This window comes from Topomyia yanbarensis, chromosome 3 (assembly GCF_030247195.1).
Source record: "Topomyia yanbarensis strain Yona2022 chromosome 3, ASM3024719v1, whole genome shotgun sequence".
Lineage (NCBI taxonomy): Eukaryota > Metazoa > Arthropoda > Insecta > Diptera > Culicidae > Topomyia > Topomyia yanbarensis.
Window position 1 is genome coordinate 99,384,199 of NC_080672.1, and position 26,883 is coordinate 99,411,081.

At 38.1% G+C, this 26,883-nt stretch overlaps 1 protein-coding gene across 1 annotated transcript; it reads right to left on the reverse strand.

The window, feature by feature from the left end:
• Nucleotides 1–8,400: 8,400 nt before the first annotated feature.
• LOC131689209 (SHC-transforming protein 1) lies at nt 8,401–26,123 on the reverse strand. Its single transcript, XM_058974142.1, has 7 exons — nt 24,934–26,123; nt 10,961–11,031; nt 10,645–10,876; nt 10,297–10,584; nt 10,086–10,233; nt 9,807–10,021; nt 8,401–9,743 (listed from the first exon to the last, which is right to left on the reverse strand). The coding sequence occupies exons 1-7, from the start codon at nt 25,048–25,050 to the stop codon at nt 9,540–9,542; spliced, it is 1,275 nt and encodes a 424-aa protein (XP_058830125.1). The 5' UTR covers nt 25,051–26,123; the 3' UTR covers nt 8,401–9,539.
• Nucleotides 26,124–26,883: the final 760 nt, after the last annotated feature.

The following is a 26,883-nucleotide window of genomic DNA, read 5'->3' on the forward strand; positions in this document are numbered from 1 at the left end:
CGGGTGTACTGTAACAGTTCAATAAAACAAGTCCTTCAACCTTCGCTGGTAGCCCGGAAGGTGATTATCACATTCCTCCCTGAGACTAAGAATTTGTCCATAACAACCAACTTGCTCAGTTCGCATTGGTCTAAGGGTGCTTACAGAGTGGCGGCGAGAAGCTGTGCGAGAAACCTTCTTGCTGCAAAACAAAGGGATGATGTCAGAGTGAAAGCTGAGCGGATCGGCGCTGACTGCCTGCTTTTACTCTGTTGGTTCCATTTGATAAGCTGCAAGCAGGTTTCTCTCATCTCGTATTCTACTGTCAGTACCAGCCCCTGCTCAGCATCTCGCGGCCACTCTGTAAGCACCCTAAGAGTTAGAGTTGTACAGCCCACTGGTAGTTTTTGGAATAGCTCCCTATCCTCACCATCAGCACAACTATGGTGATAGCGCAAAGAACGATCATCGCATGACCTTAGGTAACTGTAATCACCTAAAGTGAGTCCGACTTAACATGCCATCGATTCAGACAAAACACTTGATAACTCTTTTTTCGAAAGGCTACCTAGAGCTTTTCAGCAGCGAAACAGATGAGCAGGGCAATTGTGTTGTTGAAATATCTTAATCAATTTTAAGAATCACTCAGTCTAGCGATTTTTTTGATTTTTCGACGACTTCTTGCTTTTTTCGGGAAAATCCTGACGGTTACTATGATTGATCTTAAAATGTGCAATAATTCATCTTATTCTAATATCTATTGCGGTTAACGTAGTCAAAAGGGCTCTGTACACGAGGCGTTAGTAATGTCATGTCACTTTTAATGAACGTGTAAGGCGAGTAATGAAGGAATTCCCATACAATTCCAGTAATGACACTACTTAGTAATGACACTTTTATTGGTGGTACGACAATCAATTGGTATTTTCACCCATTCTTGCACGATCTGATGGAAGGGATCATCTGGATTCTTAAACGTACGAACACGAATTCGTTGCTCGAGTTCCTCCCATAAGTACTCGTTCGGATTAAGGACCGGTGATTGTGATGGCCACTCTAAAATCAGACACTTTTTGGTTCGGTCACCTTGACTAGAACAGCCTTCGGGTAGTTCCTGAGCTGTTTTAACTGGAATTTTAAGGGAAGCGGCGGGGAACTGGAATTTTAAGGGCGTAGCGTAGTTGGTAAATCGATTGGCTTGTACGCAGCGCACCTGGATTCGAGTCCCGACCCCGCACATAGGGTTAGAAATTTTTCATAAGAGATTTTTCTAACCCGAAGAGGCGAATGACCATAAGGTTTTTTTTTATTATTTCGTTTATTTGACTCGGCTCATGGCTGTAGCTTAACGGAGCCGTGTATCTTTTATGTGTTTACAATATGTAAAAAATAAAAAAAAAATATTGATTGTCCGTTGGATCTCGTGCGCGCAACTTTTTATTGCGAGCGGAGACCTTCTTTCGCGTCTCGCCTACTGCGTCATGGAGACCATTCAATTCTCTCCTGTCCTCCACATCAAGGTCATCATCGTTAAAAGTGCCTTGGTGCTCTCGACCAGATGTTCTTTCCTGCTTCTTGCACTTACGGGTGACCAATGTAAATCCTTCGTCATTGGTATTATCTTCTTCACCGATGTTGCTTACAGTGGTTTTTGGGTGCTGGATGCTGCTTTGGCAGTTGTCAATATGGACTGAACAGCTGTCACAAATTTGGCAACCGTTTGTGGTTCAGGTATTGGTATTGAAAACTCTTTTTTGGGTTGGTTTGCGTGGGTGCGTTGGCAATCGGTAGAGATGCATTCTCCTCTGCATCTTCCGCGCAAGGTTGACCGTGGTGCGCTGTCTGATTACAATACTTGCACGTAGGAGTTTGTCCCTCATGGGTGCATAACGTAGTTTGGTTAATAGTAGCTTCGTGGGCTTTGAGTTTTATAGTCAAGTGGGAGGGGATAGGTTTTTCGATCCGCATCCTCACCACAAGAACGCCGTTAGGTGTACCCGGGAAGAAATTTCTCCACGTATCACGTGTAACGGATTCTACTTCTCCGTATTGCGACATAAATTTTGCGATTAGATGGGGTACGTGGTGATAGGCCATGTAGCTTTACATCTACATAGTCTTTTTCTATATACACGGGAATCTTAATTCCAACTTTATCACTTTCAGCTACGTGCTTCAAGTTATTCTGCAAAACGAAACGTTCGGCTTGGGCTATCGTGTTGAATGATATGAGCACTACATTGCGAAGATGATGATACTGTAGATACATAACATCCTTGAGCCTAAGCTGCATATTCACCTTCAGCAGGTATTCCACTTCACGAAAACTCAATCTTATTGAACAGAATTTAAAGTCAACGACCGCTGTGTTCGGTCGGAGCAGAGAGTTTTCGTCAACTTTACTCATGATCGCAAGAATTATTTAAAAGTTTCCTTTGTTCTCGAGACAATGCGCACTAGATCGAGAGGTTGCTAGTTGTTGTTCACTTGTTTCGATTGCACGTCTGACTTGGGCAGAAGTAGAAAGTAGACTATACCTTAAGGTTAAAACCTCTATAAACTAAAAAAAACTGGAATTTTAATATATGTTTAGTGCTATCTACAGTTTTTATTTCGGTGATAGTAATTGTCTCATTCTTTCATTTAAAGTTTCATACCTGTGATATTGCAGGTTAACGCTACTTAACTCTTCTGGCATTTCTACACCGTCAGTCTGTCGTCCTATACTATCGAAATATTTGTCATCAAATCCACCATTTCTTGCAGAGCTCTGCTGGCACGAATACCAACTATCTGAAGCGAAAAAGACATTATATATCACATTGTACATATTCCCTAATCCTATAATCAACAAAGGCACACAGCGATTCTATACCAGAAACGCTTATGATGTGACCATCAAGAATACGTCAGACAGCCTTAATTAACCCCTTTCGACACCAGTTTGACCTTACCAGGCCGTAACGTGGGCGCCGGCATGAAAACTGCGGAATAGGGGCTAAGAAGAGCTTGAAACAACATCTGATTTTGCTCCAAATGTATGTGATCCAAGACTGACTTGGATAGTTCCATCGAGCTTAGTTTGCATACCTTACATAACTAGGCTCACTGTTCTCTTTTCACCTACAAAAAAAAAACCAAACCGAGCCGCCAAATTGCAAAAAATTAAAAATTTAAACCTAAGTTCTTTTTAATTAAGAATTCCATCGTTTAATTTTCGTTTTTAGCAGCGTAGCCATTTCATTTGATTTCCATTGCGCGGCGGGCTAACATGGAATTAAACAGAGTGGTACGACGATCAATTGGTATTTTCGCCCATTCTTGCACGATCTGATGGAGGGATCATCCGGATTCTTAAAGGTACGAACCCGAATTCGTTGCTCGAGTTCCTCCCATAAGTACTCGATCGGATTAAAGTCCGGTGATTGTGATGGCCACTCTAAATCAAACACATTTTGGTTCGGTAATCTTGACTTGAACAGCCTTCGGGTATGTTTGGGGTAGTTATCTTGCTGAAAAATCTACCCATCTTCCATGTTTTTTTCGGCATATAGAAGCATTGTAATCTCTAGCAGATCTTTATAAATCAGAGCAGTCAAGATATCTTGAATTCGATGTACTGGTTGAACGCCGAGTCGACTGAAGCATTTTGTTATTTGCTAGCAAATATGTATTATATTATTATATTATATTATTTAACATGTTTCATGGATATATTCCTTGTTTGGACGTGAGTATTTGTTATTTCCTTTTTCATGGATTTTTATGAACGTGTCCCCTGGAAAACAGACAGAGAAAGAATGACCGGAACGGTGAGAATGACTAAACGGTGAAAATTCACCTTTATTGGAAACACTGAGAAGAGATATTTCCTCTAGCAGGCGATCACGATACTGTTGGATTGTTGTTTCATACCGTTAGATGACAGATGCCAAACTGCTCAGCGATTGTGCGATTTGTTTTTCCAGAACATGTAGCCTAAGAGAGAGCATATTACACATAATTACTGCATGATTTCCTCATATCTAAGTTGCTTCGATTATTAATAAAAGAAAAATAGTTTTGAGAGAAAAAGTAAACTGAAATAGAACAACATATGCCTTGGTGCATTTTATTGTTCGGACCTATTTTGACAATTGTGTAGTTTATCAGATACACGCTATTAACCGAATGTTTGTTGATGGTACCCCATGTCATTGGTAACATCATTGTCGTCAACTTTCTGAAAAAATAGCCAAAAAAACTTTAAATGGTATAAATATTTTCAAAAAGTGTAATTGCAGCATTTTCATGTTCTGTACTGTAGCTTACAAACTGTTAAAAACAGGCCGAATCAAAGTTTGGTGGTCAGTGTGTTCATTGAAGGCTGTTCCTAGAGTTGGTTGGAGAGATTCTGCGTAATATTCTGTCGCTGATGGATAATATGAATTAAAGAGTTAGTGAGCAGTACGCACAACGACCATCAGGAGATCCACCACGCCATTGGCCGGATAAACTGTACTGTAATGCTGAGTGAGCGCTGGAAAATAAAGGACTTTAACAAGTACCGTGCAGACTATCGTTCCAAGCCGATGAGCTACCGGAAGCACTAGCTAGGGCATGTGACTGGCTCAAATTGCTCGTTACTCATGTCGATCGGAGATTTAAAAGGTTATTAAAAAAGGAAACAAATCGAGCATTGATAATTATGGGGGAATCTGGTGTTCAAGCGCCGTTTCAAAAATATTCGAGCTGGTTGTTTTAGATTGCAAACCGATGCTTTTACATGGATCTATCTGCGGCCTTCGACAAAATCAACCATCGCAATAGCGAAGCTGGACAAATTCAATAATTATGGACAATTTCTGCGCTGGTTTCGCTCCTAGCACGATTGAAGACCACTCCAAATCATCATTAAGGACTGTCTATCTGTACCATTCTTCGCTACATCCGGCATCCCACAAGGAAGCCAGCTCGGTCCAGCAATATTCCTCCTCTACTTTAATGACGTCATCACACTACAAGAACTCCGCATTTCTTTCGCGACAACATGAACATTTTTCGACGAATACCGGATAAAACCGATGCCGAGCTTCTTCAGAGGGAACTGGAGAGCTTTAGTAGGTGATGTGATCTAAACAGAATAGTTCATGGGGAAACTTAGATTAACTCTCATTTATTTGACTCGAGCATTCCAAGGCAATTTCACATCAAGACTTTTGGATTCATCATGGATTCGGCACTAACTTTCAAATCATATACTATATACATCGTAGAAGTTCTGGTTCATCTTTCGAATAGCGAAAAACTTCAGGAACGTTTACTGTTTTAAATCGTTAGAATATTGTTCTGCTGTTTGGAATCAGTAGTACCAGAACGGGATTGACAGAATCGAGGCTGTCCTACGCCGATTCATACGCTTCGCCCTTCAACATCTCCCATGGCGAAACAGACTACGGGCCCTGTTCTCACAGTCACGTCACTTAGCGGCTAGAAGAAAATTTTCTTATAGTCACTAGGTGACGTGACTGTGAAAATATGCCGAGCTATGAAAACTGTTGCCAGTTACCTATCAGCTTAACTACAGCTTCATATATCACGAACTGGATACACGCAATGCTTAGCAACCGACATCTATGCTCATCGTCAATATAAGTAGAGAAAAGAAAACTGAGTGTCAGCGGATGTCCTCAAGGCGGTGTACTCTTACCACTTCTATGGAACCTTGTTGCTGATGGCTTACTGAAGAAACTTGCAATAACACATTTTTTTATTTGATGCAGCAAGCCTTCTGTGTTGAACAATGGTATCTTCACGTTGGACTATCAGTTAATCCAAATAAAACATCAATGATACTTCCTACGCAACGAAGGATTACAACCTGAGCTCATCCGCTGTAATTCTTTGACTCTGAAATTATTGTCGCAGATCAAGTTACGTTGAGGTAATTCTTGACTCAAAGCTTAATTCGACAGCTTACATTGATTTCAGAATCAAGAGAGCTTGCATGGCCTTCGGTCAATGTAGACGGTCTTTCGACAAATTTTGGGGACTCAAACCCAAGAACATTCAGTAAATCTAAACAATTACTGGACCAATACTAGCTTACGGGAGCCTTGTGCTGCTTCCAAAATGGATTCGAAAGACACATTGTCAAAAGTATCTTCAATATCAAGAAAAACTCCTAAACTTGATTGCTTTTGTGAAAAAGATTTCCGATGTTGTAGGCAGCATTGTATGTGTATTGTGCATGTGTATGAAGTGTTCATATTCTCTTTGAAGTAGAACTGGAATGACTCCATCTTTTCCCGCAGAGTCCTGCGAAGCAAAACTTTCAATCGTCCATTTGGTCGATTCGGTTGTCACAATTCTACGACAAAATGCTCAAGAATCAGAACTGCTTGAATAGAACGCAGGGGCAGTCGCCAATGATAGCTCCAGACAGCCTGGAAAGTGTGTGTCAAAAAGACAGTTGAGTCCTACATCTTCTTCAGACAAGTATTCACCATTAGCAGTTCTAATAAAACTGACATGAAAGTCTTTCGATTTCGAAAGTATCTTATTTAATTTAGTAGTCTCGTTGAGACTTGAGACATTTGTGCAGAGGCTTTTCCAACCATTTCGCATTTCTCTATGTATTCTGTATTCCGGACAGAAGGTAATTACTATAGGCTTTACAAGCCAATACAAATGCCTCCGACTCGTCCCTGCGTCTGCAATTGCAAGCTCTTCCACATAACTTTTTAAGTTTGGTAAGAGCTACCATCAGAGCAGAGAGTTTCATCTAACACCTCTTTTTGTCAGCTCTTGTGTTAGAGTTAGCTAGCAGTTCACACATAGCGACCACCAGCTGATCCACTACACCATTGGTCGGCTGAACTGTACTGTAACGCTAAGAATGAGGACTAGCGAACGGAAGTGGGAAATAAAGGACTTCGATGAGCTGACGGAAACACTAGCGAGGGCATGTGACGTAACAATACTAAGGAAATGGAGGAGGTGGTGAACTGCCAGCGTCCGGCGAATCGGTGGAGCGAAAAGCCAAGCACCCTCCGTGCTACCTGCGTGGAAGCCAGACGACGCGTTCAGTAAGCAAGATCTAAGGCAATCACAGAAAGGAGTAAAGCGACATTCCAGGCGGATAGGACTACTTTTAAACGTTCGATTGTGCTGAGCAAGTTCAGCTGTGCAGAGAAGTAGACACCAACCCCTGGGGCTAAAATCCAAAAGGATCCAACAACACCAACTGAAATATACGCTGACAAACTGAAGACTATCGTGGACGGCCTCTTCCCGAAGCACGACCCAACCGCATAGCCGGATATGCGTGCTTGAAAAATTTCTGGAAAGGGTAATCCTCAACAGACTGGCAAACCACGCTGAAAGTGAGAACGGGCTATCGCAGAAGCAGTTCGGATTCCGAAAAGGGACCAAGCAGCACCCTCCCCCTGGTTGAAAATATTTCTTACTACGTCAATGCTTGAATAGCTAAAAGCAACCATTATTTCTCAAAAAATATCACTTCATGGATAGGCCGGAACCCTTCGAAAAAAGTATGGGAAAGTAATGCAATATGAACAGTGATTACCCTAAGGTTGAATGCCAATGTAGAGCGAGTTCCAAAAGTCATGAAACATATTTTTGACGTACCCCTACTGCCGCAAGTGTGTTCGAACTGATTGGGTTAGGGGTGATGAACAGTACACCAAGGGTTTAGGGTCAAAGAGAATTACCAGCAATCCTTGGTCAAAAAGATTTTCTTATCAGAACTGTGTTAGTGTGTTAGTGACACAGCACTCTGTTTGGCCCTTAGGATGATACTGCTAGGAGCATCAGAGGAGTCAGGATAGCTAAAATACTGCTTATAATCGCAAGTCAGTCCCATGTAGATAGGAAATCCCATAGAACATGAGACTGATTTGCGATTATGGGCAGTATTCTGCACCCTTGTTTCGAAACCAAGTCATGAGGCGTAATGGCAGATATTCAAACAACCAACTCAAGACTCGTCAATTAGGTAGCCGATACTAACAGATTGCTTAATCAAGTTTACAAGGAGTAAGATATATCGAATGTGCAATTTTCTGATCAGATGAAACTGTTCCAGAAGGGACATGACGGATTTAAGACGGAATGGCTTCCACTCTGAACGGTCAAATCATCAGCAGTTACCAAACTTTCAATCTTTGAAACTAGTCATTGACAGAATTAAATTAGTGAGTATGAAGCCCACAACAAAGAATCGTGCATTCAAATCGACCACGTTGTGACGGTCGACACTTCTCCGATGTCACCGATGATCTTCCAAAACCAAACATCGATCTTGGGCATTATCTGGTACCGTGAAAGGTCCAGAATAACCAATTCCAGGCGTTAGAGGAAGTTTTACTAAATGCGCTTTTTATTATTTTATTTTGAAATAAAAAGCTTAACTCGTTCAAATACATTTTAAATATTTATTTCCAGCAACTGTTTGTTCTCCTGTCTCATATAATTAGTAACTTGATAAATGAACGGCCTCATTGTATTTTGACCATTCTTCATCACTGGTAAGGTTTGTTTTCTTTTGTATGCATTTGCAAATTATAATTAGTGTTATTACTGGTTGTATCTAAAGTGGAAACGAGTAAGTTTTTTTGTTTAATTTATTTTATCACCAGCACATCATCACCGTTTTTTTTATTTATAGTAAACGATTCAATGTCATGCACGCGCACACTCTTCAAATTATGTACGGAATCATCCAGCCAGCTGAACTCAAACTCCGTGCGCGTTTTGAATTGATTTTCTTGTTTGCTATTTGCGTGTTGGAATTTATAAACGTTACTGTTACAAGAATGAAATAGTTGTTTGAATACTTTGTCACATAGATTGTGGTATGTATATTTGTTCGCCTTTCTTATATAAGAAAGGTGCTGCTGTAGGTAAAAAGGAGAGTAATAAAATATGACGATCAAAAATAAATTTCTCTACGGATTTGTAAGTTTAATTTTCTTATTTCAACCAACAGTACTGTAATTGATAACAATATATAATCTTTATTATGGTGATTCTTTTCTCCTTTTTTAATATTATTAATTTTATGTTTGTTCTTTTCATTGAAGAAATCTACTAGTTTCTAATAATTTTCAATTTTCTGATTTTGTTCACCTGCATGCAGTAGAATATACTTTGTATTTATTATATAATCTTGTTAATCTCTTGGTATTTTTCGAAATGTTATTCGTTTGTATGTTTTACAACATATGTGCATCAGAACAGTTTAGAATGTACCATAAAAGTTTACTCCAGTCTAGGTCATTTCCTTCTTTCTTACATTTTGGAACATTTGCCTTGCCTGTTTGTGTCAACGGTAGTAGAGTGTAAGTAAATGGAAAATATAGGATCGTTAGAGTTTGCGATTTACAGTTCTTTCTTTTCTGTTCATGTTTATTTTCTTTTATACAAAACAGAAAGATTAATTTTTACTTTTTCCCGTGTTTGTAACTGCCACTACTGCTACTACAGCCATGTTGTTGTTGTTGATGAACGTTGCGTTCTGGAGATTGGCCGCCGTGGGAACAGCACTGGCACTCGCACCCTCAGTTAAGCCCCAAATGTGATTGCTGTTGAGATTGTTGTTGTAGCTGTTGCTGATGTTTTGCTTTAGAGAGGAGATCTGTTGTCCGCAGAATCGGATGCCGCAGAAGAAGCGCACTTTCAGCGGATATAATCGGTAGCGAGTTTGTCCAGTGATAGTTAATAAGATGACTGATGCTCTCGAAAATTCGGTCTTTGGTTCGTACCTACGGCAAGCGGGACATTGAGAATAAAGGCAACCGAAAATGTTGTATTGATTTGATACTCACAATCCCTTCTGGATCTATTAGTAGCAGATGCTTGGGAGAATTGCTCTGCATCCCGGTAAGCACATATTGGCCCGGCGTTCCCGCGGATTCCCGTACTAGGAAGTCACCATCACTTTTCAGTAAGTGTTCACTCTGGGCACGACTTATGTTACCATGATACCACGATTCAGTAAGCAGTTGTGATTTTTGAATCTCTGACGAAATTGCAAACGGTTCTAGTTGGGAATAAATTAGCTTATTGGCAAAAAATTCGAGACACAGGAACCACACACAACTTACGCATATCAAAAACATCCTTCACTATAGAACTGGAAGATACCGACTTATTGCTGTGCGAATTTGTATTAGAATGCTTGTCGTTTACGTAATCGTGACTGGGGAGTGGTGTATTCAGATCTATCAGGTTACTAGAAATCCTTTCACGCGTCTACAAAGCAAATCATGAATGAATATTGCGATTAGGAGATTATGTTTAATAATTTTAGTTTACCCTCACGCTGGAGGAACTTTGCGATTGCGAGGAATGATCGTTCTCAGTCAGCAAATCTGGCGGCATTTTGTCCGGTAGATCGTTGTAATACTCCTTATCGGTTTTGACAAACTCTCGGAATTTGTTCTGCGTTTCCGGCTTGTTGAAAAATTCTTTATATCGCAGCTCGAACGCTTGACCAATCGTTGCTATCAGATCCTGGGCTACCCCTCCACCACATTCTAGCACGTAGCACGCACGCCATTCTTCCATATCTTTTGCAACGTAAGCCACAAAATCCAGCGTGTCCTAAAACGATATAAATATTAATTCCATTATACATTTTCCAGCGAGAATCGCTACTCGTACCGTGTCACCACCGGAAGCGAACGATATCCGAGGCATGTCGTGCTGGGCGATCACATCTCCGGTGTCAACGCTCACCAGTGAAAGGTACTTGCTCGATACGGTCAGTGTCACATTGGTTCCCGCGTGTTCCATGTGCGGTGAGTCCGATATGCACTGTAATACCCGCTTGTCTACACGTCGTTTCTTGGAGGACTTCAAGCTAGCCGCTTCGCATACTCGGTTGATGCACTCTCTGCAAGTGGGGATTGAAGGAATGGATTATTTTGCCAATATGTCATCAAGCTACGGGATCGCCAATATTTTGTCTGGTACTTACTTTGCCACCTGTGATCGTGTTGCGAAATCTAGCGTTTTCATCGAAGCCCTTATCTCCAGACAGCCAATGTACTGTAAAAGCGAGAAGAAACAAACACAAAACTAAGCTTCGGTGCTTTATGCATGTGATACCCACTATTCCGGCCATTTAAAAATAAGAAAAAGTGAATTAAAAACCGAAAACTAAGAAAAGAACTGAATGCGAAATGTTTCAACAAGTGAAAATTGACTCAAAACTTTTTTTTTGTCATTTTTTTAGTGAAATAATAATGAAATAAATCGATCGACAAATTATGGGCATTGAATATTTACAAACTGAAATATTCTATTTTCTGATGCAACATTGAATGCCACCGGAATACTCTAAACAATTATTTTTTTAGCTACTAAAATTGGTTATCGGCTCCCCATTTTTGTGGCAAATGCTGAGTTCTTTATAACCCAATCAATATTAATTTTTTTGAAACTGGTTTGACGTGTAGATGCATAGATTGATTTGACACCTTTTCGAAAACCAAGATAGCGACTTCCGGTTTACCGAAATTTTCTATATCCAAATCAATATGCGTATTTTCGGCTTGGTTTTTATGAGTCGATGCCAAAAATCGATGTCTGATGCCAATTTGAAATCCATTTCTATTCTAAAATTACCCACCTATTTTCTATTCTAAAATTACCAACAGAGATTTTCAGATGAAACTATAGTAAAACATCCGTAATAGGCGGTGGTCAGCTGTTTTCGTTCGCTTCCCTTATCACTTATTTTTATAAAGTGATTCATCAGTAGTGCTATCTTTGAAAATGAACCACCTCCGTTATGTAACTAATTTTTTCGATCTTATTTTAATGCGCATAATTAAGCTGTCTCCATTTCGTTACATTCTGAATTGCACATATTTTATAAATTTTAAATGTTCTTTAATTTAATGGAATTGTACGGGAATACGTATCAGCCGGTTGCTGCCAAGCGAGCTTACATTTCTTTAGACTGAGCAAACTAATTTCTTTGTTTGTTGAGTGTTTATTTGATCAACTAGGAAACTAATCCACAGGGTATTTAATGCGCGCTTGGAATACGCATTGTCTTGTCTGAGTTAATGATGACTTTTGAATTATGTATGAAGGTTGAGAATTAACAATTCGCAAGAAGTATTCAAAACCAGTTACCAATTTTCGGCAGTCATATCAGCACGAAGAACAAATATTTTATTGTCATATTCATTTGTTTACTTTTAGTCCATTAAATCATCAATAAATTATATTGATTGTTCTTATTGTATTGAGTACTTGAATATGCTTTGGAGTAGTACATACACTATATTACTGTCACGTTAATTATATTTCTTCATCAGTATAAAAATATTGTAGCTTGATTATTGACACAAAAGGTGACAAGTAAGTTTCTTTTCGTTCTTATTATTTTCAATACACGATAAAAAAAACCGACCATTTCAACATTAATTCCAAACCGAGCATTTCACAAACCGAGCATTTCAAAATTAATCCACATAAATCGAGCATTTCACAAACAACCAAACAAACCGAGCATTTTAAAATTAAAAAACCGAGCATTTCAAACTTAATTCAATAAACAATTAATCTATGATACATTCTCGGTAGCCAGCTGCCCAGAGCAATAACACATGATAACACTACTGAGAGTTGCATAGATCGTATCACTCACCAAGGTGAATCAAGATTTGTGTAACTCTTTACCCCATCCTACTAACAAAAACTTCTTCCCGTTGCAAACGTGGAGATGCAGAGATATACACGGTCTTCATAACAACGTTTGTTACATTAACATTCCTCCCCATCCTCGATGACTGTAAAGGCGTGCCAAGCGCCGTTATTGGTATTTCAAAGTATAAAACTCTTGAAACGTGCCCATTGAGGATGGATAGCTACTCCAGGCCTAGGTTCGTGATTCTCGGTGCAATTTCGCTTGTTCTGGTCAATCACGGAGTAGCAACTACAAATTATACGATCATCATGCTCGTCCTCATGCTCATTAAGCTATATAGTAAAAATTCCGTAATTATAGGTATAGCTTTGACATCTTGGATTTTTGTATGGTGTTGAATTTCAGTTTTATGACATGTAGACACCCTAGACACCCACTTTATTAATAATAGTAGTCTACTACTACTACTTTACTGCTTTACTATTAAAAACCCGAACCAGAAAATTAAAAATTTGAGAAACCTAACTCGAACTCGTCCTGTTAATATGAAGAATCAAGCAAAGATCCCGAAGATTTTGAATTTTAAGCACACGAGCCGGATCCTAAGCTCATCTAAGAATGATAGAATCACTGGAACTAGCACCATACGTGTCCAGTTATAGGGTTACTCTGTCCTAATTCATCTTAGCAACTCTATTCATCCCACCTATTTGAACACATCAGTTCGAGTAGTGTCTGCTGTCTCTATTCAACGCATTAGCTAAAATGGTAGGATGAATAGGGGTGCGTTCTACTCGACATTTAGCTTCACTCAAACATGAGTATTTTACATTTTTTAAGTCGGATTATTTATTTATCTGCTTCTTGGAAACGAAGCAAGATGTTGATACCTATTTTTAAGCGCAATCACTGTAAGCCGAGTTCTCAGCGAGATAGTGTGACATCATGACTAATGAGATGAATAAGGGCTCGTCTACCCTATCAGCCTGTGGCAAAACGAATTACTGCCGAGTGGAATTCGCCTTCATATTTACTATCATTGAGTGCCAAATTTGTAATGTACTAACAAACTTACAAGTTGTCGATATCTTAACCGGAAATAAAAATAAATCGGCGGCTTACTCATGAGGAAACAAAAAGCTTACTGATGACAGTTTCAAACACTATTGCTCGTCATACTCAACCAAAATTTCTATTTTTTTGTCGGCATTTATTCTTGCAAGAGCAATTTTGTATAATTTCCTACATGTATTAAATTCAGCAATGGCAATTCGTATTCGACAGTTCACACGACGTCACACGCGTTACGGGTTGGTACGAGCAAATTTGTGTCGAAGGGTGTCTTTCGTGGCTGTCCCTGTTTACTCTATATGTTACAAATTGCCCGAATCCAACGCAGTTGGAAGCGAGTTGTTTGTTTGTCCACATGTGTCGTCCCAACCGGATAGTACATTATTAATGTAGTTGAGGATCCGTTTGGGACAGGTATGCCATACCTCGTGAGGCGTCATATGATGCCTTCCGAAGTATTGCTCCTTTCGAAAAAAATAGTACTCCACAATGACAGAGAATATGTTCCGAGCTCTAGGGCTCGTAGTTACAGAATCGACAAATGTCATCTTGACTGTTGCCATTTTGACATTGAAAATGTCTTACTGCACTATCTGGGGCAGGGTGTCATTCTAAAATCTAAAATCAAGCGAGGTCACGTTTTTGTGTCACTATTTTGAACGCTAATAACTTTGTTATTTATGAACGGATTTCCGTCTGGTTATCACCAAACAATTTGGAATTAACTGAAATTATGTTTTATTGCTATAGTGTTTTTGTATTTCAATTGCACGCTATTGAAAAACAAGCAAACATGAACAGATCTCGAAAACGTGAAAACTCCCATACATCAGTCAATCTATCCCCGGCAGAGCCGTCAATAGGGAGCAGCTTAGTAATTCAAACGAACACGAAAAGTTATAAATAAATGTGCCGCGTGCCGGTTTGAATCAGTTGTTGCTCTTTTGCCAGACAAATAACAACGTGCCTATAGCGTCTCGTACGACAGATTTGAGCACCCAGCACACTACGCTTCTATGAATGACGTCATCATCGACTATTTAAAGAATATCATTCTTCGAGCGACTTCATTCTCCTGTCAAACGTCGAGCCGTAAAGAACAGCAGTAGCAATCATGCATGTTGACAATTCGATGAGTGCTGCATTTGATCACTGCTACCGCTGGGGGTGATCCGATGTAAATAGCGCGCGGCTGGAAGAGTTGGCAAACCTCAGTTGAAGCTGACTAATTCTCGAGTAATTTTTCAAATGGACGTATGTAACATTTGGTGCCAACCGAGAAAAACGGGTTTGAAGTTTCCAGCGGAAATTTTTGAATCCTATTTCAAAAATACTGGAGAAATTGCAGCATCGATTTTACATATAACATTGTTTGCCACACCTTTTTTATGTAACGTAACATTTCTACACGTTTTATGCATGTATCATGTAAAAAAGAGAAAAGAAATTGATACGTCATTTCGATTTCTTGACTGTATCATACACCGCCATAATCGTCGTCTTGAAATATACGTTGTTAGATACGTCAAGTCAGATTAGACTGTTTGTAATTTCTGAAAGTAGTTACGTCTTATGGTTTTTACGATTCTTTGAGCGTTATTTTTATCAAATTTAAACATTGTGTTAAATATAATCAAATTCCGAATACTTTTTCAAATAGACGTATGAGATTTTTGGTAGAAACCAAGAAAAATGGAAAACATCAGTTTCTTGCGTAAATTGTTAACTCCTATTTCAAAACTACTGGCAAAATTCCTACATCGATTTCACATTTTCATTTCATTTTCACACCATTTTACGAAAGTAATCGTTTTAACTTGTTGTTGCGTGAATTATGTTGAAATTGAGAAAAAACCATGATACGCCATTTTGATTCCTTGACTGTATCATACACCTTTAGATTCGTCGTCGGATTAGACTGTTACTAAATTCTGAAAACAGTTACGTCGTTTGGTTTTTACTATTCTTTGAACTTTAAAATTATTAAATTTGAAAATAGTATAAATATAAGCAAATATCTGCCACAGTTACACTAATGGATTTGCTTGCTCAAAGTGCACTGGAATAATATCCGACTTGAATAAGTGACGTCCTCACATTCTCAACAACATAAGTGAGTTTATGATAACATGAAAACTACCTTGCATATATCTCGGGTATAGCTGACCGTCATACCGTAGGAACATCAACAATCTCTCCGTTGCACTCTGGATGCACATATTCTTCCGCGAACTTAAAATCAGTTAGGTGATGTTGAGCATCACTCCTGTATGCTTCTCGTAATGCAGTGCTTCAGCTTGGCAATAACCATTTCGATCTTCGGCACGGCACGAGAACAGTAAGTCAGCTTACGAACAAAGTACATATGTTTCACTATGTAGACATTTATCAATGGAGAACAAAATCGTATTACCCGTCCTCGCGGTCGTCGGTCTTAGCACCGCTTCAACTCCAGCATGTATGCGTACTACTTCGGGTACTCGTGCGGAAAGTACTGACGCAACTAAACACAAAATACTTTCACTCGCGTTTGTAGAAACGTTCTTGACGTATGTCGACATTGTGAAAACTGTTTTTCTTCGTTACTTACGTCGAATTTATGAGTGCGTATCTGTGCTTTCCGTACAGCTGGTCAATTTGACAGTTTCGTCAGTTCGTTTTCAATATGGTGTATCCGCAAAAAATGAGAAACGTGTGAACATGGAAGTTTCGCCGTTTTGTAAAAATAACTTAAAACACTTTAAATGTGGGAATGTCATAATTATCTGAAATTAGAAGTATTTTTGGCGACATTTGAAGTCACGTACAATGAAAACCCACTTTGTTTACATTTTGCGACTTACGTCCATTTGAAAAAGTACTCGAGAATTGTTCTATTCTGCATGTTATTATTATTAAATTAAAAGCCCTTTTAAGGGCTATAATAAACAATAAAGAACAAATTTGAATATTTCCAATCGTTGACAGCGATAATTCAATTGCGCAGTTTATATTCGTTATGTATTGCTTGCGCGTATATTGACAATCCGAAATTTGCAACAATCTGTTATTTGTTTAAATTTATCCTTCCGAAACAATACAAAAATGTGAAGCTACTTAAAGGTACATTTCCAGGCTGAAATTGGTGAAAACCTGTGATTTATTAAAAATAATCTTTCGGAAACAATCCAAAATTCTGCAATGTTTCAGAAAGTTGGAGGATGTGGCAACACTTCCAACTAGCGAAAGCCGTACCAAAAAAAATCCACATATTTTTCGTTATTCTGCATGAAGGCAGTCCTTCCATCATCAGTGCAAAAGTGATAAAAGCCGATGTCACGTTTAAAGCTATCAGTATTTCATATTAGCTGCTGAAGGGTAAGGTTGTTTCTTTTCATTTCTAAATATTTATCTGATATAAGTAGCGCGCGGCTGGAAGAGATGGCCAACCTTTTTTTGCAGCTGACTAATTGTTCCATTCTGCATGTTATTTTTACTAAACTAAAAGACCTTAGTTGGTTTAGTACTTTTCATTCCATAGCACGCGTGTTTGTGGATCCCACAAATAGTCCTTTTTCAGAATTCCACCAATGGTCCTTTTCAGGACCTCATATACAAGAGTTAATTTGATGGTTCCCTTAAAATGGTTCTTTTTAAGACCCCAAATATAGAACATTTCAGAATTATTGTTAATTAAACCATTATTGCCCAACCTACTATTTATAGTAGGTGCTAAGAAGAACTCCTATTACTAAAACAATAACGCAGACCAGGCATTATCAATGAGTTAATATTGTTCATATACTCTTGTAGAATACGTTTAGAGAAGTTAGAGTGATTAAACTGGCGTTTATGTTTTGTTTTCAATCAATTTTTCCTTAAGGGGTTACACATTTTTGTCAGGATGAAAAAAATCGAATTTTTGCAAATTAGATATTCTGAAACTACATACGCTGAGGTAAATTTTCTCAAAATTTCATTAAGATCGGAATACTACATCTTGAGTTACAGCTATTCAAAGGCCGCTACCCATCGACCACTAGTAGGCGGCGCGTAGTGTTTGATACGCTAGACCGTTGACTCGCTGCACCGACAGTAAAACTCGATTATCTCGGAGTTGTATTTTGTTGAAAAGTTCATTCGCGGCGATCACGATATCTCAAGAACCAATTTATCGATCAATCTGAAATTTTCACAGGTTGTTCCTTATTATATCAGCTACTTTAAGTACAGAAATAATTATACTGGAATGACCACATCATTTTTTCCGATCGGAAAACTTAATTTGTGATGCGCGTGAAAAATAAGTTGGGCAATAATGGGTTAAAACCATCGAATATATAAAGATACATATGTTAAACTTTCTTCGTTTACGAATAATTTGATTTATGACCAGTTATTTTCTTATCGTGCTTGCAAACATTTAATTTGATAGCAGGCATTTAAAGAGGGGTAAGGTTTTGTTTGTAAGCATCATTAATTTAAAAAATTCATGTGTTGCATCAGATGTTCCCATTTCGGGGATTTAAATAAAACTTTAAAACGAATTTGTCACACTACAGGTTATCGATTTTAATTTAAAAATTCAACAATTAACTCTAGTGAAGAATAGCATAGCTGTGTGTAGTTTTGAAACAGTCGATGGTATTAAAAGGTTTTAATTTGACCACGAATAATATTGTTTGCTCATAAAACTGGCTGCATTTTTAATGTCATCGTGGTCGTGTCTTGTACACAACACTTAAATTTTTTTTCAGGTGATACTTAGCAGGACAATGTACCATAAATAAACGTGTAATTATACGTAAATCTTTTCGTGTTAGATCCATTAGTTTTTTGGCTCTCGTTGTATCTGGATGTATGAATTTATTGGCATGTCGAGCGCCAGTAGTAGTTGGTCTCTTGCCCAAGCCGAAAATTCTAGTTTGATGGCACAGGTATATATGCCTAGAGATGGTTCTGTTTCAACAAACATGTTTGATGAACCACGCCTGGATAATACATCGGCCACTTCGTTACCATCGATTCCTTGGTGGCTTGGTACCCAGAATTTTATTACTTTATTCCGTGTTGCCAGTTGTTGCAAAGATGTGATGCACTCCCAAACCAGTTTGGACTCACATTTCGACGTCCTTAAGTGCAGCCTGGAAAACTGTAGGCCACATTTCCATTGATATCGCTTCTTCAAATCTAGGTCCGTAGACTCCCGGGCCAGCCAGCTCACCCATTTTAGAACCATCCGTATAGAATGATATTGTAGCTTGAGGTAGTATGGGACCCACTACATCCCATATCTGAAGATCCACTATGTGGACCTCATATGAGATATCAAAGTTCCATTCCATTTTATCTTGAACTGTAGTCAAGAAAGGGTTTAGTTTGAGTTTATTTTATTATACTTATGTACCATTTAAATCCCCATCAAATAGTGGTTTACCCTTTAGCACTTTCAGAGAGCTAAGTCTCTCTACTCCATAACACGTTTGTGCAATGAAGGTAGATGAAGCACGGCTTCCATAGCTGTAGTGGGTGTTAGCGCCTGTGATAGAGACATGGTAGCCCCTGAACAATAGTTAGTTTAGTTTGGAGAGGTCTTTTGATTAACTTTGGGTCACCACACAATGGAGGGATAAGTTAATCGTAATCAGGGGTTAGTTGTATAGAACCCGTAGGCCAACCTCGGTTTCCCGAAGAGTTTACTGCACGCTCACAGTGCTATTGTTGCATTTTTAACGGCGTATGTCAGGTGCAAGTTCCAATTCAGTTTATTGTCTAGGATAACACCTAGGTATTTCGCTTCTTCTGCATAATTGACTGTAATTTCACTGAGAGTTGGGGAAACCAACTTCAGTTTTTTCCTATTGGAAAACGGTACAATGACCGGGTTCACGTTGAGTCCCTCTTTGAAACACTATGTCATGATGAAGTTCAGGGCTAATAGGGATCTTTGGGGTGTGCGGGTTAAGGCATATCATGATGCAGATTAGTACCGTGAGTTAATATCTCAGTCCTTTTCCAATTTTTAGGCCCGAAACCATTGAAAAAAACATTTTTTAATTTGTTTCCTTTTAGGACAATAACACATCCAAACCAATGCGACTTGCACGATTCTATAGGTTGCCTTATCAGATCTACCATAGTTTGCAGATGAAACTTGGGATGGCAGGCTGTTAGCGGATTGACAAAGTACTAGATCATGCTGTGTGGGGTGCTGTTCCGGTTAACAATGAGGCGAACGAGATATTTGCAGATATGTCATTTAGTCGGACAACTGTCAGTTTGTTGGTTGAATTTAATTTGGTTTTTTCTAAATTTAAGAATCAGAAAAGAATAATTAACGTTTGAGAATGATATGAGTGCACTCGTAAGGATACCTGCTATCAATAAATATGAAAAACTGGCACAATTTTTCCAAATTAAAGATCCCTATTGAATCGCTTAGTACAGATTCATGTTTTCCCCTCACAATTAGGACAATGTCATCTGCATATCCAACAATCTTGAAACCCATTTCAGCCAGATCATTGAGAAGATCGCCCACCACTAGCAACCAGAGCAGGAGTGATAGCACGCCTCCCTGGGGACAGCCTCTATTGGCTATTCACGAACACTGCTGGGGAGTTGTGAACACAGTCAGTACGCGCTGAGCTATAAATTATAAAAATTTGGTAATTACTGTTAAATGTCTCTACTATCATGACGTCGCTTTCTCATTGGCGAATGTTGCATTAAATCATATTTTTAATCGGCCTGTGACGCAACCGCGAATTTAGGTGGCTTAGCACGAATCATGTTGTCACCTGCTCCTTGCGAATCACTTTCTCCATTCCATCATTAGTTTAGAAATATCTTAAAATTTATTTTTTATAGTCCTAATAAAAATGAACTACAAAAATATTGAATTCCTCCTACTTTTGCACAACTCCCCACTAAACTAAAGAATTCCGGTTCTACGCTTTTCATGTAATATGCCATATCTAAAACAAGATAACGATTATTTTAAATTGCTTCAGCCTATGGATGTAATAAGCTGTCCTTCGCAAATACCCGTTCAAGTATTGAAAATCGATCAATGTTTATGGTAGTTATGCCCCGAAAACAAAACTATGTTCACAACTCCATATTCCACGTGGACAATTTAGGGGAGGGTAGGGGTCTCAAGAAATTCCACGCTTGCCCAAGGGGAGGAGGGAGGCGGGTATTGGAAATGTCCACGTGGACTTTCATTATATTTTTGTCTTTTATAAGATAATAAGAAAATGAAATAAATTTGTATCGCCATTGGTGTGAGCGCTTACCTTCAAAATTTTCTAAGATTTTGAAATAGTCAAAATGGTTATAACAGCATAGTGTGTGATGGTAACTGTCATCAAAACAATCAGAGGAAACCACACGAAAAAAAAATTGAGAACAGATTTCTGTCTGAATAATTTGATTCAATCTTCTGTGACTTGGTCAAACATCACTAATTTTGGATTTGAAAGCTTGTGGATGAAATTACGAACCAATTGAAGAATCCATAGGTTACTTAAATTTTATATCATTAAGATGAATCTTTAAAACGTAAATATAAAAGATCATAATGTCGTTCAGAAATCAGATATTTCCATGGAAATTTCATAAAAGACGAAAGAAGTGTATGATATCCTATGGTTGAAGTTTGAAAGATTTTCATTGCCCTTTCTCACCATAGTAGTCTAACATAAACGAAAATTGTTTTAAAAATTTTTTAAAAATCCCGGAAATTTTTTTGGAAAGTTCACGTGGATATCTTAGGTAGGGGGTAGGGGTACAGAAATTGTCCACGCTTGTCCTCGGAGGGGGAGGAGGGGGTAAAAATTAAAGGTTTTTTTTGTCCACGTGGTATATGAAGGGCCACTTAGCTGCTACACCATGGAACATCACATGAACCGTAAGTACAAGTTATTTATTTTTCCTTTTTTATTTCGATATGTAGTCACATTTTCTTTTTTACATTTTAACGACGTTCAATTAGCTAGAGATTACTGGGTAGGGAAAGTTATTAAAAAAATTAGAGCCATACTGCCTATAATCGCAAGTCAGTCCCATGTAGATAGAAAAACCCATAGAACATGGGACTGACTTGCGATTATGGGCAGCATAGTACTCAAGTGAGAGCAAGGATGTAAAGTATACAGATCGGAAAACTAGAATTGGCTGAGTCATTAGAACAGGCTTAATACCTTACGGGCTCTGCTGATGAGGATCGAGCTTAGGCAGCATAACTACGAATCACTCAAGTTCACCAGCATGTTTCTTGGCAAAGACAGACTTGTCCCTCTTTACCGTGAGGATCGACTGTATACTTCACATCCTTGCTCTCACTTGAGTACTATGGATCTATATTTTCATAACTTTCCCTACCCAGTAATCTCTAGCTAATTCAATGTCGTTAAAGTGTAATAAATAAAAACATCAGACCGTAAGCATCATGAATACAGTACCGATGACATGAACGAAAACGAAGATGGACCGAATGACCCCCAAGGTGCGGCAGACAACGCTGTTAATGGTTCATCGCCAAGGAAAATCCTCTCAAGTAATTGGGATCGAATCCTGGCCAAAATTAATTATTACTGCTATTGCTGTTATATCTTTTCGAATTCTAGTAATATCGAAGTGATTTGACGCCTGTGCACATATTCATAGATACATTTTGCCAAATATAGTATTTGGCCCAACAACATTTCGGTGTACCTTTAATTAGTAAAAATTTCAACATTTTCAAATAGCTTGGAATTTGTGAATCGAAAAGATCGGAAGAGTTTGAATGTTTTTGGATAGCCTGCATCAGGTTTTGTAATACTGCTTCAGCAACTTTGCCGGATTTCGCCGTATAGTGTAACTTTTTTATCATTCAAATTTGGCATGAAATGGTTAAATAAAACATTTTTGAAGCTGGTGCAAAACACAGTAAACATTATTACTATTGCTTAGTGCAGCTTCAACCTTATGGGTCATTCACCTGATAAACTACACATTCGTATGTTATGCCAAATGACTTTCAATGAGATCACTTAGCAAAATTATGCCAAATATCCGTTATGCCAAATGTCCATTATGGCAAATGACCGTTATGCCAAATGATCGTTATGCCAAATGACCTTCATTGTAATCAATTCTCAAAATTATGCCAAGTGATCATTATGCCAAATGACCGTTATGCCAAATGTCCGTTATGCCAAATGACCTTCAGGGTAATCAATTCTCAACATTATGCCAAATGACGATTATGCCAAATCACCGTTAAGCCAAATTTCCATTATGCCAAATGACCTTCAGTGTGATCAATTCTCCAAATTATGCCAAATAACCGTTATGCCAAATGTCCATTATACCAAATAACCCTATGCCAAATGACTTTATGCCAAATGACTTTATACCAAATGGCCCGCTCCCGTTTTCCACTTACGGGGGAAAAAGTACCTAAAGGAGGTAATTATCTGTAAAAATCATAAAAGACCCACAGCTCAGTTGTGCCAAGGCATTGAACCATGCCAAATAAACAAGGAAAAAAGTTTGAACTATGGTTGTATAGAGCTGATTTTTCATGTTGAGTGAAATGGCGACATTTATTAACGTAAATGAACTCAAAAAGTGCTGTGCTGAAAAATGACCTATGTTGAGTCGTTCTAGTGCCCCGTTTGAAGCGTTTCTTTTACAAGATCCAGCAGATCGTGTCGGATGACACGATGGCAATATTGTAGCACTTTTGCGTTGACTTTCTCGGTAGTAGTCTTTTCTCCCAATGAAAAACAAATATCCTTAAACTTTTCGAAAGTGATTGGATCAAATCCATCAAATCTACAATTATAATTAAACGGTTGTTTTATTTCCACAGGTTCAGTTGGTCACTTTGGTTGACCAGTTGCACGTTGTTAAAGAAATAACTATTCAGTTTTTCAGATAGTATTTGTTCAGATTGCTCTTCTACACCATTAAAAGTTATGGACCTTTTAACTTCAGGCTTAACTAATTCTTTGGAGTTTTCAATAACTCTTTGATGTTGATCGATAATTTTTAAATCGAGCTCAACACAAACCTAATAAAAGACAAACACCTTCATTCATCATTGGCTGTTGTTGCGTCAATTTCAATTAATTCAACTAAATTTTATTTACTTTACTTATAAATATAATAATTATGATACCCTTAATAAACTGCTTTATATGAGACTTCAACCATATACTTTAAAATCATCAGATATTGCTATATTTAAAAATTATAATCTCCTGTATTTCATTTGATAATAATTGTAACCATTTATGTAAAAACAACTTATCAGGAATGACCCATTACAATAACATTACTTACATATGAGATCACCCTCGTGTAGAATAAGTCCTGTATGCATACATCCACGTATCAATCGGATATATACAATGTTTATCATTCCCAGTAGTTTTGGACTTTTTATATTGCAACTATCGTGAGGAGTGGAAATCAAATAATACGGATGAGCAATATCCGAATATAGCTTTATTCGCATACGAATGTATAGAAAACCGGAAATGTAATATCAATATTATCATGAATTATTCATCTAATTATACATGCAAATTATCGCGTGTATCAAACGGTCTAAAAGATGGATAGAACTCTTTTAATGTCGGTTTTAAGGGTGCAGTATTTTTCGATGGCTTTAAGACCACGCAATCCGGATACTCGTTCAAATATACACAGCAAATAAATGATAGACTCCTGCTCCTGCTACATAGTTTGTAGGCTTTTCCTTTGATTTTGATTCAATCCTAATTTGGAGAGATGTTATTTTCAAATTCTGTAGATTAATATGGTTGAAAATGGACCAAAAAATATATAGACATCTTTGGGCAAATCAAGTGATCGTTCGCACAAATTAAAATAAAAGCTGCCACATTTTAACATATTCAACCCGGAAGGCGCTGCGGCTTAACCGCATTACGCTAACATCGCCCCAAACCTCTTTTTTAATAGCACAATAACTAGGTGAGCTATGATGTTAGAAGGTACATATAAATTGCAAAAATTTTCGCTTTCCTCTTCTTTTTATGAATCTACAGCGCTAAACTAGCGGTTTTGGACCTGAAACGATCACACGGTATTAACGCATGTCTCGGTATGAACAAAACTCAACCACACACAGAACAAGAACGTTAATAATAATAAAACCTGCTTCGGAAATAAATGCATATCTATGTACCAAAAATAAAAAAAGGAACCCATCAAAAGTCACTTACCCGCACATCAAACGTGACACCTTCATTCATAATGACATGGTCCGGATGTAGCCAGTCGGGGGTCGATTTGCTGTTGAAACCCTTATCCAAGCCGGATGCTTCACCGTTGCGTGGCATTCTTCCTGTCTACGGAACGGCTCAGTGTACTAGTGTTGGATCTGTGATTCTTTAAGATGCTATCCAGAGGTTTTCCGTTTTAAATTACTTATAATCAATATCTATAGCAGGACATGCGCGACTGTGTTGGATTCTCCGCTGCTTCACTGAATTGCAAACGAATCCGTCAGCCTAGATATTCATTCATTCATTCACTTTACTCAGTCGCTCTTTAATTTAAAGCACTAAGTCGTTCCATCCATACATATTTCTTTTGTTCCACTACATACCCTTTTACTTTATGCACATCGTTCTACTGTTAGATGTTTTCTGCTGGTACGATGACGGCAGATACTAATGGGTCATGTGGGGGTGTTCAAAAGATGAGTAATATCCCAAGTAATTTGTTAATTGGTTTTAATTTAGCACAGCTCTTGGTAATCTTTGATCCATCTGTTAGCAACACATTTTGCCATAACTAACCAAACTACTGCATACTGAAAAATCAATGGAATTTCGAGTTCTGATTTCTTAAAGAATAACTTCTGATCACAAGATTTAGAATTTGTATTCTCACTTTACCGGCCACTCAACACTTGATTTCGCGTGTTTGCCAAATTATTTACTCCTGCAAGAGTCCATTATGATGTTGCTTCGGAACGAATGTTCTGAAAATAGGAACTCCCACTTCCCGAAAACGGAAAAGATTAGTCATTCACTGCTCTTTCTTTTCTGGGTTCTGCTTTGCGTAGATACATTCTGCATCTATGTTGCAACCCGTTATGGAATACAAAAAGTATAAAAGCGAAAAGAATAGGTGTGACGACGTTTAGGTCATAGTTGAAAAATGCCACCTAACAAAACATGACGGTCTGAAACACTTGAATCCGAAAGGCTCTACCCGTCAGATGTTGTTTTCATCTATCAGCAGCAAATTACTTCGGAACTGTATCTAACTTAGAACCGAAAACTACTGATCCAGGCACAGAAAAGGATTTTCAACGCTTTGAGCACATTTTTCAACGAAAATAACAGTTTTTCACGCTGCACTCGCAAATCTTAAACAGAATTTCTTGTGCGGAGGAATGTTGAAAACAAACTTTTTGGAAAACTTTTCTTCTTCCTTTCATCGTTGTACATATGTGAGATTGTGTGCGTGTAGTGGTCGGGCTTTGACATTTCGACCGTCAAAATTATTTATAGCAACATGAAAATTTATAGCAAAGACATTTTACACACTTCAAGGTTTTGAAGCAATTTGGGTAGAACGCATAGTCTATTAAGGCTGTGAACCATTTGGTGATTTTTTTAACCTTTAGATAAAATTTGACAGTTCGAAAGTTATTTTCTCTTGAATGGAAAAATTGAACCGAGAGAGCGAACCATTTCAAAAGTTGACATATGGATAGTTATTTAGAATTGACAGCTGCGATGACCACAAGTTGGTAAAGGTGTGAACATTTGTCGACATTTTAAAATAAGTTTTTTTATTACATTAAGTATGTCAGTCATAGCCTCGAAAAGTAAACATCACATCATGAAATAACCCAAACAAATCTTAACACGTTATCGTTTCCATCTTTATCTCTTAATTTTGTATTAAAAAATATTGACAACCTCAATTAGGTACAGAAAATGTTCCCACTTTTTTATTCTGCATCATGGGAAAATTTTAACCATCGAGCAGTCAAATTTAACTATCGCTCTGTCAATTTTAACCATGCTCCAGAGTAGGGTTATTTTGCAAATAACTTTCGAAGTGTCAGATTTTAACTAAAAGTTAAAAATTTCACCAAATGGTTCACAGCCTAAAAACTAAATTTTTAAAACATGCTTGATTTTATCGGAAGTCAG